At 36.7% G+C, this 16,489-nt stretch overlaps 1 protein-coding gene across 1 annotated transcript in view; it reads right to left on the bottom strand.

Moving 5' to 3' along the window:
* Positions 1-23: 23 nt before the first annotated feature.
* STRN (striatin, calmodulin binding protein) overlaps positions 24-16,489 on the bottom strand; it is a gene marked incomplete at its 3' end in the record, with an annotated part of 41,947 nt that continues 25,481 nt past the window's right edge. Inside the window, exons 7-15 of the mRNA XM_010082533.1 lie at positions 13,682-13,792; positions 11,289-11,375; positions 10,585-10,728; positions 8,636-8,772; positions 5,200-5,375; positions 4,146-4,193; positions 3,362-3,483; positions 2,227-2,394; positions 24-164 (exon numbers count right to left, since the gene is read on the bottom strand). Coding sequence (XP_010080835.1) covers positions 24-164; positions 2,227-2,394; positions 3,362-3,483; positions 4,146-4,193; positions 5,200-5,375; positions 8,636-8,772; positions 10,585-10,728; positions 11,289-11,375; positions 13,682-13,792 — 1,134 coding nt within the window. The remainder of the gene's footprint in view (positions 165-2,226; positions 2,395-3,361; positions 3,484-4,145; positions 4,194-5,199; positions 5,376-8,635; positions 8,773-10,584; positions 10,729-11,288; positions 11,376-13,681; positions 13,793-16,489) is intronic.

Raw genomic sequence — 16,489 nt, 5'->3', positions numbered from 1 at the left:
ATATATTTTTTTTTAATACGTACTAGTATCCACACTGGACTCCAGGGTAAGAATTCGTTGACGTGTCTCCATGTTAAAAATGCTAGTGTGTCCACTGTTAAATGATGCTACCATGAGGCTTGGGTCACTGCTCACAAGATCTACTGATGAAGGGATTCCCATTTCTAGAAAGCAATGTAGAGAACGTTTTCGTAAGATTCAGTTGATATAAAGAAAACAAAAACCAAAACAAAAACCCCAACCAGTAAGCACTTTAATATCAAAAGAGCCATGATTATGAAAAGAAATGTTGCCTTTTACAATTTACTTTATGCCCATCTAAAAAGATTGCCCTGTATGATCACTATTTTAATCCTATTTTTCTGATATGCATATCAACAACATTCCTTACTAAAATGCTGTAACTGGAACTGTAACTGGACAGAAATCTACTTTGAAATTAAGAAAGTAAGAACTCCCTGCCCACTTTTCCTTCCTTTAACTATAAGAGCAATTCTCAAACTCACCTGCACTGCGCCAAGTAAAAGCACATGAAACTGAAGTGGTAATATCATTTACATGACAGATGATTCGTGTTATTAACCCAGGCAAATTCAGAGCTTGAAAAAACCTCAAAGCTTTCCAGGTGCAAATTTTATAAGCTGACACTGTCAGCATTATATATATATATATCCCTTGGAATTTTTCTCCTCAGATGTCCTGTTCATCACCCGCTATGTGAAAGAACAACAGTTACAACAGATGCCAGGAGGAGGAGGAGGAAGACAGTGAATGTTAAGCAATCTAATATCCATGGATCCAGATAATGCAGGAATATCATCAGCTCTGTCTAAATCTAAGATTCATGGGAGAAATATCTTTTTTGGACACACGACCTCAGGAATGCTGCTCAGGAATGGTGGTACTTATCTACAGGTACTCCACAAAAGCCAGAAAGGATTGGTGTGGTAAGAAAATGTGTATTGTTTCTGAAGTGACCTCTTCTACCACTGCCATGCCTGCTTATCTGCAGCTTCCTGGTAAACTTACAATGGTTAATCTAAAGGACTTAAACGATGACTGCTAGATATTTTAGAGAGTTTGTTCAAGGTTCTCAACAAGCCACAGGAAAACTCAGTTTCAAAGAAGGATCTTTGAATGTCACAACTGGGTTTCATTCTAGTTTGGAATATAAAAAACCCAAAGATTAGGTCTGTGAGGCAAGACTACTCCCCCCTCCCCCTTAATTTAATAATTTTAAAAAACAAAAACCAAAAAAGCTCTAAGAAATGCAAACAAAAAAAACCCACTATCAGCAAGTTTTCAAAGAAGACAGGTAGGCAGGCTGGAAGCAAACCAGTTCTGCTCTTCACAAAACCCTACAGACCTTTGGAAACAGTTCTACAAGGATTAAAATATATGAAACATTTCTATTTTGCTCAGTCTATTTTAACTAACAAGTAAAGGCATATCTGATGAGCTTTACAGCATAATTCAATAAGTCTGTTCAGTTATGCCAAAGTTTAATTTGCCTTGAAGTTGTTCTAAAGAGCCAAGCAACTGTCTTGGTTTGTGGGTTGCCTTTAGGACCATCAGCTCTGAGAGAGTTTGGCAACGTCAACAGGCTCATTCTAGAGCACTTACTGAGACAGCAACATCAAGAAAGTAAGGCGCTAAACAGTAGGGTTTTGATTTGTGCATGACATTTCAGTAACCAAATCCAAAGGAGGCAATTTTTTCAACTAGCAGCATTTAGTACGACTAGGTTATTGCTATTTGGTTAATGCGCAAACTCGGAAAATCAAACACAGAATCTCTGTGTTAGAGGCACAAGGAACATAATCTGGAAGGTACACTGGCCTGAGACGAAGCAATGGCTACTCCAAACCTCTGTTGGGGGAAGGAAGGGCTGTTTATTCTGGACAACCCAAAAGCAAGGGCCGAATGGAAACTCAGCTTGAATCTGAACTATGGAGGAGTTGATACATTACACTCCGTGGTTCTAGTAACATCTGCAGATCACCTGCAGCAGTTGGCTTTTAGACATATGTGATTGTCCCCCTGTGTGTAGGTATCTATTCAGCTGGTGTCAAAGGAGAAGGGACACAAAATTTACTCTTCCCAAAAACATTCATAAAGATATAAAATCCAGCAAAACAAACAAGAAGGATTTCTACTCAGTAGTCAAAATTATGTCTGTCTGAACAGTGATGCTCATGCACTTTAAGGCAGGGCAATTTTATGTACCTTGATTATCATTAAATATATTGAGAGCTGGAGCAATTTCTGTAGCTTTCCATAGGCGTATAGTGCCGTCTGCTGAACAGGACAGCAAACGCTGGTGTGCTCCACTGTAAACCAGACCCCACACTGCATCTGTATGGCCTACAAAAGCACCTCTTAGAACAGAAGGATCTGTGAACAAAACACAACAAATGACATTTCAAAACAAAATTGGAATTAAGTCAATAGTTTTATCTTGGTCTGTGTTTATGAACCAACCTGAAGAAGCTAGTCTATAAAAAACACAAGACCCCAGCCAAAACCAGTGAATCAGGTCACATCAATGCAGAAGCTTCACCTATGAATGGAGATGCTTGAATTTCACAGAATCACAGAATGTTAGAGATTGGAAGGGACCTCGAAAGATCATCTAGTCCAATCCCCCTGCCGGAGCAGGAACACCTAGATCAGATCACACAGGAACGCATCCAGGTGGGCTTTACATGGCATTCCCTTATCCAGTTTATAACTAATGTAACAAAACAACGTTTCAGCAGAAGGGACAGTATCAAAGTTGGCAAAACACATCTTGATTTTAAAATACACTCTCACACAACCATTAATGGCACATCAGTCCCTTTTCCCAAAAGCAGCACTGAGGCCAACTGCATCTGAAGCTACGAGACATAGAAAATGTCTTAAAACACAGACACAAGGCTGACATCCATTCAGATCCAGATCTGGTAAATCTCACCAGACTGGGCCGTTTTAGCTATTTGCAGAGAAGATTAACAGCTTTGGTCTCAGACTACACAACCTCTTTTTATCTCAACTGCACAGATTTGTCGAAGAACAGAACATTAAGATACACATTTGCTGTTCTCGCCAAGTATCAGATTTAGTCCTGTACTTTTTCAAACTAGCTGTTTCTCAAAATTGTGATGAGATCAAGGCCTTTTTAAAGAAAATTACGAATTTTATCTTCTCATCAACCAGCATCAGTATTAAAACAATAATTTAGTTAAAGTAATTGAAGCAACATTCAACTTTCTCTTTTAAATTTTCAAGGAAGCATTACTTACAAATTATACTGTTTTAGACACATAACACTAATGTCTCTAAACCTGTCTTTTCACTTGTGTGTGTGACAGCAACATACCGTAAGAGTCGTAGGGGTCAATGTTTGGGTTGGTTGTATTCCAGCCATGGATGAGGCCATCCGTTCCCCCACTGTAACACTGTTCACCATTACTGCTCATCACCACACAGAGCACTGGTCCACTGGAAGAACCCCCCCAAAAGAAACGTTAACGATTAACATTTTCACTATGTGAAAAACAACATGAATAGAATTTTCAAATTTCCCTGTCAGATACAATTCACTTGCTACACAGACTGTGACAAAAATTCTGCATATTCCGATCATATGCTACACTTCCCACCAAAAAAAAAAAATCTCCACAATACTTGTTAACTATGATCAAGACAATTTAATCATTATGCAGATGAAATATTAAGTGTCACATTTTAAAACTCTAGGCTTTGTTACTTTGCACAAACAGCTTTTTTTGCCCTTCTTTAAAGATCTACGGTTCTTTCATAAAATCAGTTCAGTAGATTTAAATTCACTGCTAACAGCTTCATCTACAGATGCACATATCTGACAAAAAGGCAAGAGCTGCAGTGATGAACAGAACACCAAACCGAATTTGAACTGTATAATTTGTAGGTTTTTTCTTTTTAAAACTGTGGTGTACTTCCGGACAAATAATTATGCAGAAAGAAGATTAACATATGCAGATATTTTAAGTAATACGGGAACTAAAAGCATTGTATGACATTACTACTTGACAAGGTGGAAATTAGTTTTTTAAAAAATTTTGTGTCTGTTTAAAAATCATATATTTCTCCAAGTATGACAATCTTTCTCAGGAAATACTCACTGATGTGCTCTGAAGGTATATATTGGCTCTACATCAAGAGAAGCACTCCTAAATGAAGTACAAGAGAATGTTAACATATATATGATCTTACTCAATGCTTTACAAAAATTTGCCACAATTGATAAATTCTTAAAATCACTGCTATATCTTCTGAAGTGTTTCTCCCACAACTTCCTTTCCCAACATGATTTTTCATATATCTAGGAATTCTTTGCATTCTTTCAAAATACGATAGGGTTTGGTTGGATGGTTTGGTTTTATTGTTTGAAGACCTTCAAGGTAGAGTCCACAAACTCTCACACACCAATCAAACCAGTAGGTAGGTGTATCAATGGTGGGAAAGGAATGGAGGCCATCAGTATCACACTGAATATATTGTTAAGTGTTCCCCATCCCTACCAAAGGAGTTTGTGACACCTTGTTTTTATATCAATGCTGTAGCCCAGTTACAAATGACTTCAAAACCTGCTGCCTTGAACTTTACCAGTGCTTGTTAAAGACTGTGGGAAGGCCACGTGCTTTGCCCAGTCCTTCTAAAAGGCATGATCTACTCCCTTACTATACTAGCCCTGTGAAGAAATTGCTCTCATTTCTGCAAATCCCCAGCAACACACAAGAGATGGTGTACAAAGGAACCTAGGAACATCTCAGTCAAAGTTTAAAGCTGTACACATGTAGATGGATACATGTGTATACACATACATGCATATATATATAAAAACGCATTTTTTATACATTTATATACACATGCAAGCACACTAACAGGCTACATCCAAATATTTTCACTAGTAAATTAATTGGCTCTGTTATCTACACGGAAAATATAAAAAAGTGAACGGTTTTCATTTTCACAAACAAAACACATTCACAAACACACATGGATTTCTTCTGGCACTCTTCAGAAGTCTCCATCCAAGAGCTTGTTTTCCTACTCTTAAATTCAAAGAACAATTTTCATTAACTCCAAGGGCCACCTAGTGAAGTGGCATCTACAATTAATTTATTTTTTCATAAATTAAAATGTTTTTTGAAACAAGGAAAAAAAAAATCTTACTTTTTTGCTGGGGCTGTTTTTTGTAAATTCCACATTTTTAATGTATGGTCCTCTGAAGCTGTTATTAAGACTGGTTCAACCGGATGAAAAGCGAGACCTCTTATTCCATCAAAGTGACTTCTTAATGTGAACTTGGGGTTCCAAGTCTTTCTCAATGCATCCTTATTGTTTGCTATCTAATACAAAAAAAATGCCAAACTTGTAATTAATCTGGAAAGCACAAAGGAAGGAAGAAATCAGGAATTTAGTTTGGCATTTTCAGAAGATGTCAAATTGCCTCACCCACTTTTCATAACAACCTGCTCTTGAGCAACAGTCCATTGAACACTGATCAGACAACTCCAAATGAGAATGAAGGCAGACATATTCCACAAAGGCAGCAAGTAATGTCACTTCCACAGTAATACATTCTTTGCAAATCTGAAATACTCCACATGTCTGTTAAGTCACACAATCTAAAAGCTGAAAAGTACCTTCCTGACTGATAGCGCTGTGAACTCAGTTTGGTATTTGAAATTTGATCTATACCTACTGCCTTATCCATTAACAGTGGGCCTGACCAAACCAAGCTGTACTCAACCAAAGTACCCCTGACACAGCATCTCTGAAGTAAAGAGCTAAGAGAAACAGAGAAATGTCTAGCAGCACAGGAAAAAAAACAACCTAACTTACTCACCTAAGGCAACAGAAGCTCTGTACCAATGCAAGACAGGTAAAGCTTGCCATGAAAAAAAACAAACAAACAAAAAGGACTTGGCTACACACTAAGAATATGACTGGCAAGCAATAAGCTATCGTATATACAGACACAATTATTTTGCCATAAATGCATTTTTAGCAGATCCAAAAAGAAAGCCCTTAAAAAAAGTAACAATTATTTCAACAAACTTATTGTTTTATTATTATTATTTCAAAGTTTGAACAAACTTATCTCTCTGTCAGTCAACACTGCCACAGTTAAATTTACCTTCCAATAACCACTGATGATGGTGGTTGCAGAAAACCAGAAAACAAACAACTGTAACTCAAATATTGATAATTTTGTTACGTTGAAAACTACAGATAATCCCACATTAACTCAGTATCATTAACTGCAAAGAAGAGAAAAGGTTTTCAGCCACTTCAAGAATCTACATTTTACTCTGGAACATGAGGAGGGAGGCAGGGGAAGGTTTAAGAACAAAAGTGCTTTTTCTTAAATTTTGTTACTTCTGAATTTAATAATTAAAATATGCTTCAATTAAGAGGTTCTATAGATTTAAAACAATGAGAAAGGAGTCATAACAAACAGCAGGTTTAGTCTCACTGTATTTCTAAGTAGTTATGTACCATGGTGCCCAGGGGGCCAAGTCCCTTTCTTTCCCAGTTTACTGAGCTGAGTTGGCTCAAGGAGGGAACAGACAAATGCTCAAGCTGGTACAAGGATGGGGCAGTACTGCACAGCTAGCAGCTCAGGCAGATTTTCTGGAGATTGGCCAAGAAAGTCTCAGCAAAAAGGGTACAAGATGTACAGAGTATTCACAGATATCTGGAGAGGAATTTGGTTGCCTCAACACAGGCATCTAATGCCAATTAGGTGACGGACAAAGCCTGCCTGCCCTCCAGCTGCCATACCAGCAGCACAGGGCCTGGGTCACATCTGCAAAAGCCCATTACAATTTTATGAAGTTTCTTAATCTACTCAGATTAGGGAAAAAAACAGAACCAAAGTGAACATATGTTAAGACAACAATGTGTAAAGGAAGCAAAAAAGAAAAGAGAGCATTGGCTAGCAATCTGGGAAATTTCTTCTTGTTAGCTATTCTAAAAACTTACCCACCAAAGGAAAATTTTCTTTTTTAAGTAATAAATTCATAATCTCCATTACCAAGTGAAAACCATTCTTTAATTTACAGTTAGTCAAAGCAGCATGTAAAAAACTTAAACCATTAAATGAGGTAGGCTAATGCTGCCATGTTTTAGAAGAAAAAAATCCAGTAAAAGTGTAAGTGGAAAGGGACTGAAAATAGGAAAGTGTCTGCAATGCTTGAGAGCAAATACATGTAAAGACGGATTCACATGAAACCTTTTGAATTCATTCTCCATATGGTTTAAAATTGACACATAAAAAAAACATACTAAGTTTCCACTACTCCTACCTGATTGACAATTGGCAGCTGGAAGAAGGAATGAAGTTGTCCAAAATAAAACCAGATAATATTTGTAATCTAAACTTTTAGTAAAATTTGAAATGGAAAAACTAGCCTTTCATTTTGCTTCAATACAGAGCACAGTGACAGGAGCAAAGAGCTTTTTAAACAATTTTTTTTTTTTTTTTTACATTGTGAGCCCTAGTAAACGTAAGAGGTGAACCAAGCATGACTATGAAATCTTGATCACAGAACTTCATAAAGGCATTTAGCAAGTGAACAAACAGAAGTTAATATTCTCAATCACGCAGAAAAAGATACGGGTGGATAAAGACACACTAGATTCCATATGAAAGGTGTTAGTTCAAGTTTTGGAGACATGGACACACACTATAGTTTATATGGACACTTGAACAATGAAGTCAAGCAGTGAAAGCATTCAGGTCTTGTACAGATGGTTTAGATTTGTCATATCGTCTGAATTTAAAAATTCAGCGAAGTTTTAGGTGTAACTGTAAAAGAAATGAAACGTACACCATCTTACGCCTTTTTGGAGACAAAGTTAGGGAAGCTTTGCAAAAAAATTAAGAGCCGAGCCCAAATTAGGACATAATGCTAAAATACTGAATTTTAGCAGAGATGTTCTAGATCATTGCAGCCCTGATGATTCACAATACATCACATGCTCAGCAACTTGCTATAGTAGTAGAGCACATCTCTGCAGTGTCACTCTCCAAATGTACGTAAACTTTTATTCACTACATAACTTATTGCTTTGCAGGTGCATACAAGGATAGAACTTCAAAGTAAGGACCTGCAGGTTACTTCGGAAATCTCAGATTTGATCTGTGATAGTAAAATCCCAGACGCTGATTACTTAAGAGTCAGATTTACTTAAGGGTATAATTCCTCCCCAACGCGCAATACTAAAAAATCATCCCTGATTGAGCTGAACAGTGCAATAGCAAGATTAATCAATCTGCTGGTCACGCTACTCTTAATTTTGCTCAGCATCACTGGGGTTACAAGTATCCAGCTGTATCACTAACTGCCAATTACATTTACTTTCAACTTTCAACTATTTGAATGACATGGCAGGCAAATGAGAGAAGGAGAGGGGCCTGCAGAGAGCTTGAAGGCTGCTGCGCATGGGAAGAACAGAGCTGTCAAGTAAAAATTTGTGACATCCTCTGGCAGCATAATTTTAACAGGAAAATGTTTTCTGCCCAGTCTACATACATTGTAACTTGCATCTGCCTTCAGCAAGTAGATAGTAGGACGCTGAGTTACCATTAATAACCACTTACATCGTAAGTCAGTGAATCTGCCTCATTGGCCACTGTGAGACCTGCCAGTTCTCCAAGACCGAGCTCATTTTCAAGGGCTTCATCTGTTCCCATAATGAAAGATTTCCCTGAAGAAGGAGGGAATGTTAAAGCTTCCACTGCAAGAAAACGAAACAAAACAAAAAATGCTGAAACATGGGCTTATGCAAGGTTGATTAGTAAAAGCATATTTTTCACTTCCAAAATACTGAACAACTCTCAAGTAGCTGAGACTGAGCTGTACCAACTTCCCTGTACAATAGGTCTCCAAGTCTATATATCACAAAAGGGGGACTGAATAAATGAAAACATGTTATCTTCTGGACAGAAGAGACTTCACTCAGTTTTACAGACTTTTTGTCTCAAATTACAAGGGTTTTTCAGTGAATTACAGCTTTTTTTTCCCCTTTTAGCTCTATTGTAAATACAAAGCCTTGGCGAACACTGTTGCTAAGAGGGAGAGAGAAAAGGAAACACCAAGTCATTCCCAACATCTCATTTAGTCTAACAGCACCAACACTAAGTTAAAACCAACCAAACTATGGTTTATAATGAATAGCCTGATCCGTTCAGACTGCTTCCCCCTTCTCTTCCCCATTCTTTTTTTCTCTCTTTTGAACTTCTGGTGTAATATTCCACTCACCACCCAATACATACAGGACATCAAATCTGAAAAGTTACTAGAATAAAAAAATTGCATGCCGAGAAGATCAAAGAATCTCAGATTTATAAAGGAATGAATACATAGCTAACAGTTTGTAATACTGAACTCAGACTGATAACAATCAGCTGCCCTCTTTTCGGTTTTTTGAGAGTCCATCTGAGTCTCTGAATTAAAAAACACATTCCTGAAAGGACATGAAAATAGAGCTCTACTAATATGGCTCTCAGTACATATGAAAAAACTTAGAAAATAAACATTCAACAAAAAATTCCTCCACTTCTCAAAGTGTTGCTAAGTTACCCCTTCTTTCATAAAGAAAATCACCAAGCACGTAAGAAACAGAACTACTGAGGTCTTTGGTAACTATGCCACACGCCAGAGGCTTTTTATGCATCTTAATTATAACTTGGCCGACCTACTTTTTCACATTCATTGAAAAACTGCGAAGCGAAACCCATGTTTTACTAATTTTTCCAAAAACATATTTACCGTTTAAATAAAGAACACATGATATGATCTTTTACAAATTAATATAGTCTCATATATTTATTTTATTATGCTGCACATTACAGCAATTCAAATGTTGAATCAAATACATGATTTAGCAACTTTCAGAGATAATATGAATGAAGGTAACCACACGCCTCATTGCAAAGATGCATGGCTTTCCATGTTTGGACTAGCTGCTATGAGAATTTTTTTTTAATTTTTGGAACACACAATGGAAATTAATACACTGCCAAGCTGTAAGTTTGTCTGTATGATTCACTACACAATCACCACATCCATTTAAAAGCTACACCTGCCACCTGCAGAGCCTCTATCGTTACAGTTAGAAAAAGAACACGCGTATACATGTGTATGTCTGTATACATATACACATACACACTTAGAATTATGTTCATGGGGAGAAAAACAGATGCTCTTATGTCCTGAGAGTTTATATTTCACACTTGACTGCTAGGCCTGAGCACAAACAAAAGCAAGTGGCTTATGATCCTCATATTACAAAGTCACCAAGTGCCAAATGAGTTTTTTCCATCACGCTCAAAGGTATTCAGACAAGACTTTACCTTAGAAGGCGTCTTGACCTTACTAATAGTGACCAGAGGGGAGGAATGGGAATGCCATTTATTGCACTTAGAGCTCGTAATGCTGAATCAGTATTTGTAAAGTGCTTGGAAAGCCTTAAGAGGATAATCTTTAAGCAGAAGTAACTATAAACATCTATCTTTTATAAAAGTGCATGCACATTTTTAATGCTTACCTTCATCTGTCCTGTTTATCTCGTGTTCAATGAGCCTTGAGCTACTGGGCCTAGAAGAAGGTGCAACAGATGGCTGTAATGAAGGGAGATCATCAACATCTCTCAAGTTTGCAAGCATATCTTGCAGCTTTGACCTGTTGGGCCCTAGCCAGGAAAAAAAAAAAAAAAATTAAGTGGTTTATGCATAGTTCATGATGGCACTAATTACATCAGATACGCTACAGCAGCACATGCAACAATGGATCCTACCTTGAATTACAACATTATCACAGAAAAACTAATGAGCACATATTTTCAGCAGTAACTAATCGTCCAGCATGAAATGAATTTCTTGAAAAGAAAGTGATAGAAGCAACTGAGAATTGTGAACGCACGTTTTTCCCCACATTTATAAACTCATACTGTTACTTGCATGGGATGCTTAAGAATGCCTCCAACTGAGTCACACTGATTATTAGAATATTTACTTTTCCAAAACAGTAGCTGACCTTTGTGAATATTTTAAAATTTGTGCATCGTGTACTTTGTGCTGCATATTTTTATGGCAACGTGAGTGTTTTAAATTTATTTGTGCAGTCGTGTAGTATCGTGAACTATATAATCAAAAAAGTTATACTTATATGAAAACATAAATGCAACTGGTTTCACTGGCCTACTTCCTGAAGCTACATATGGTGAAGACCCATGCCCTTCTCGACACTTACCTGTGCTTTGCTCCATCATTTTCCCACATCCCTGTTTTGACTGTTTTATATAGGATTGAGGCTGAAACATATCTTCGGTAGTTTTTCCTGTTGTAAGTTTAATTAAGAATGGGAAAATGTCTTACCCATAGTCCATTATGTTTTTTCCTAGACCAGTAAATAATACAGCTATTTTTAAGCAGCTTTAACACAGAAGTGTACTCTAACATATCTATTCTCTCACAAAACCATTCTATGATTCCATTCTCTTATTACTTCACAGGAGTGTTTACTACAGCCTTGCAAAATCGTAAGTTTACTAATGCAGTTGCAAATTCTTTGTCCACCCTAACCATAATGACAGATAATAAACTAAATTGTATTTAGCATGTCTGTCACAATTATTACTTGATTCAGGAAAACAGTAAGTAGGATTTTGCAAGATTGTTTTACTATAATAACTGATTTATAAAAACAATATTTTACTTAGTAGCAGTTCAGTGTCTAAACACCATTTATGATGAGATTAAAGTCATAGAAATAAACTTTGTACAATTTAATGTCAAGATATTTAGTCCCTTCTTTTTCCATGGATTTCCTTTCTCACATTCTTCTTCACTACGTGCAACATCATGAATAGCTGAAAATAGGTTGTGATTCTTCCTGATTTTTCTGCATTGATGCCCTTCTAACGATGGTTTGTCCATGGAAAGATGCTTAATTTCTGTACTGCAGTAAACCATTTGGTCTCCCAAGATCAACCAATCAATCTAAAAGGTACTGTCAATGTACTGAGCAGTAGTCATATTCATGAGGGAGCACTGGATGTCCAAGTGCTGCCCTTCATCAGGAATTTTTCTCATAAATATAAGTAAAACATGTCCCAGTAATATCTATGTCTATATTAACAATTAAATATTAAGTTTTATAATCAAAAATAAAAAGCACTCAACAGCTGTTCAAAAATATAATTTCAACAGTTTGATTAAATTTCTGCTAAGTTAACCCTACAACTACTTACCCTGAAGTACATAGCATGTCTGTCTTTTTAAAATAACAGACAAGTTAGCAAAATCAATTTCACTGAAGTCATATATTGGTATGCCCTCTCTATGTTAACTACGAAGAAACTTAGAATCAATTTTGTGAAAAATAAACGCTTTAATTGGCCAGCTCAGCTTCTTGTCAGACTTGCAATTAATTTCCAGCAACTTAAATGATTCCAAAGATGACAAAAATATCACTTGAGAAATTTCAAGTATGGCAATTATTTACTTTTTTAAAGAAAAAAAGAAAAAAGGTTTAATTTGTCTATTTGATAGCATAACTTCAGCACCACGATCAACTGCTGAGCAGCAGCTTATCACATTTAGTACCAATACAAAAAGTAACAAAACAAGTCAGTCTCAATGATATGAGGATCTGACACCTTTCGTTATCATTATGTATGTCTCTTTAGCACTGAGAATTTCCTTGGTATTCATAAGCATCTTCCCACAAAGGGAGAAACATCTCTCACATTTCTTACTGGGCTACATGCAATTAATTTACATCATTCACACATGAATTCTCAATATGGTTAGATGTTTGAAATAGAGCTGTGAATACAGTGTTTCATTTTAAACACATCATCTGAGTTCAAAAAGTTTTAAGCTTTACTTATCAAAAAACATTTGATTTTTACGAAACAGACTTGTATTTCAAGAAATGTAATAAAAAATATAATACAGGGCTAGAAACTGTATTTCAGATACTGATCACAGTTTTTTCGTTGGATAAAAATACCCAACATTTTTAAAGGCTAGTCCCACAGGTGTAATAGTCAATAAATAAATCCTGTGATTTACAAATAAACTGATGGTCAAAGTTGCTTCCTATTTCGAGCCCTGCATAACAAATTATGATGATAGCATGACTTCCATGTTGTGAATGTTAAGTAAAAACAGGGGTAGAAATTAACCTGTTTTCTCCCTCTGTTATCTAACAGGATAGTCAAGACAGTTTCTGTTTTGTTTTTTAAATTTACATACCAGACTTTAACTCTTCCTGTGAAACTGGCATGCTTCCAGCTAGGAAAGGGTTCTGCAGTCTTCTGTATTAAAGTGGGAACTATTGAACCAAAGCCTTTTAAAATTCAAGTTTCTGAATAACAGAAGTGTAATCCATGCTCAAAGCAAGAATTTTTAATTAATCCAATACCTGGTTGAAAGAACTTATATCTAATCCAACTATTTATCAGGTAGCTTGATTGATTGTCATTAATTTCAACCCCTGAGAACTGGTGAACAGGAAAGCAGTCAGGAGCAGCAAAGTAAAAGAGTAAGTAATTTTAGGAAAACATTGAAAGAGAGATAGAATTAAGGGTGTGAAAGATGTGCGATTTATGATTTTAAGGTGCAATGTTTTCCACTTACTCTTCACCCCCTTTTTCCCCTTGCGCTCCTTTTTGTATTGTTCCTTGAGTTTGGTTATTACTCCCTGGTCGACATTCCAAGCTTCAGGCATGAGACACTGGTCTTCCTTTTCTAAACAAAGTGAAACAAATGAAACATCCTTTTTCAATAACGTCACCAAGTGATCTCCACTGAAGGAGGTAACAGCTGCTGTCAATGGCATTTGTCTTTTATTCTAAAGAGACAGAAATAGCACCAAGCTTGTGAAAATTGTAAAACTGCTACTCTCATTCCACTTCTATTTGCTCAGAATTTTCTTAACAAAAAATTGAGATGAAATTTCAGATGCCCGATTTCTATAACCAAGCATATAGCTGTTCATAAACGTAAGCAACATTTACTTTATAATAAATCAGGTCATATTTTTCAGCTTTTTCTTTCCTCCAGGGAAAGAATTATAATATCTAGAAGCAGCAGCTACGTTACTGGTCAACATAACTCTACAAGTCAGATGCTGCAACACTGCGTTTCAAATTCTCATTTCATTATCTTTGTGCTATGCTGTCATTTACACTAAGCAACAGCACATTTAAATCATTTTGGAACATAGTACATGTCACCAAGGTCTGAATAAAATCTTAAAGCGCTAAAGCCATGAAAGTTCACAAAGAGCGGAAGGCCTGAGTTATGAATCTTTGAAAAAATACACAAAACATTTCAACATGCCTAATGAAAAAAACATTCCCACCTTTATTTTTTTCCCCTCCTAAAACACCTCTCTCAAATTGCTTTCCCTGTGACATGATACAGAGAAGTATTCTTCCAATAGTACAGTATTTGGAGATTTTGAACAAAATGTGTTTCGTGAGTTCAAATCTCCAACTCATTTCTTCCATATATGGAAAGACTCCACTGAAGCAGCTTAGAAAAATAATTGGTGAGAGGAGGGAGGCAATTCAGCTTTTCCTCATACATATTTATTTTCACGGCCATTACAGCTACAAATTTTTTTTGAAACGCATTATGTTTTTGCTTTGTTTTCCTCATTAAAATCTCAACCTTCTTATTTAAAAATTAATTCCTTTTCAAACCAAGTTTGCTTTCTACATCAATAAACTATTCTAGACCTCTTAAAACATGAACAATAGCAAACTTATTCTCAGGCTAGTATGCAGCAAGGGTATTAAACGTCTGTAGAGGAAGCACAATACTATTAACCACAATCTGAAGGAGTCACTATGATCAGACAAAAGATACAAAGATGATACCAGACATGGGGACTGACTTGTTAGAAATTAACTATGCTGAAAAAGACCTAGGGATCCTCCATCAACATCAAAGTGAACAGAAGTCAGCAGCACACTCTTGCAGCAAAGGTGATCAACTGTATCCTGGGCTGTATTAACAAGAATGTTGCCAACAGGGTGGGGATAGTGATTATTCCCCTCTGTTTGGCACTGGTGAGACCACACCTCGAGTACTGCATCCAGTATAGTATTTCTTATACTGGGAAACCCTGGAACTATAATGCTAAGTACCTGGTATTGATGTAGTACATCAAGTCCAGGGAAGCCACTAAGATGGTTAAGGCAGCTGGATCTGATGAGCTACAAGGAGGGTCTGAGAGTACTGTGTGTGTTCAGTGATGGCAAAGGAGGCATTTTAGTGCTGCCTACAGCTACCTAACGGGCAGGCGTAGAGAAGACAGAGACAGACTCTGCTCAGAGTTGCACCACAGAAGGACAAAATACTTTTTACCGCAAGGACAGTCAAATACCCGAATACTGCCCGAGAACTTCCTTCTTGAAAGATATTCAAAACTTGACAGGAAGAAGGCCAGTGTAACCTGCTGCAAATGGACCTGAGCAGGAAGTCGGACTAGATGATCTCCTTTGAACCCTCCAGTCAGGAGGGTAGAAGTGTTTTGTATCTTAAAAATTACCTGAACACTTCAGAGGACCTTTCAAGCCAAATGGGTTCAACAGCTTACTGTAACTGATCAGTAATGCTTGGGATCAACAATGAAGCAAGGACTTCCTCTGTTTCCTTCTATCCTCACTACACAGCATCACTCTCTGTTACATTTAACAGTTTCACTTAAATCTAATTAACATAAGCGATTCATAACGGCAGTTCCTTGAATTTTATTCTTATTATACTGTTACCATAAAAGATACAGGTTGTGAAACAAGGAATTGAAAACCATGAACGTCTACAGCTCAAAACCCCCTTAGTATTTCTAGAAATGAAACTACTACTTTCCATGAAAATTTCATTTTAGTGTTAGACTTGTGCTCATTTGTACAGAGCTGTCATCAATGAAAGTAAAAATAAACAAGAAGTGTGAATTTGAGAACAAAAAAGCTCCTGTTGGCATACTAACTTTTCAGTGACACAAGCAACAGCTACACTTATCAAGCATAAATGGATAACATTTTAATATTAACAAGAACTATTAGAACAACCTAATAAAAATATTTTTCATAAAGAAGAGTAACATTCCTAAATTTGTTTGGTGAACAGAATACTAACTGCTGTATCTAATGATACTGAGATGCACCTTCTGAAGCAGAGAGGCTACACCATGCTGAACAATAATTTCAAGCCCAGGACATGGCTTCAGTGAAACAGAGCATCTCAGAGCTCTTAGCTCATCTGAGAGCCACAGCTATCATGGCTTATTTATCTGTCAAGATTTCAATAAGGCTCAATTATTATTATTTCCCATTCATCTTCCATAGCTCCCTCTGTGTCCACTTATGCTTAAGACTTTCCAGAGCAACTTAAGGAGGAAAAACCTCCCCATCAAGTTCCTTAACTAGTTCTGTT

Source organism: Pterocles gutturalis, unplaced genomic scaffold (assembly GCF_000699245.1).
Source record: "Pterocles gutturalis isolate BGI_N339 unplaced genomic scaffold, ASM69924v1 scaffold38394, whole genome shotgun sequence".
Taxonomy (NCBI): Eukaryota; Metazoa; Chordata; class Aves; order Pterocliformes; family Pteroclidae; genus Pterocles; species Pterocles gutturalis.
The sequence above is the reverse complement of the archived record's forward strand: the minus strand, read 5'-3'. Positions and strand labels throughout refer to the sequence as shown.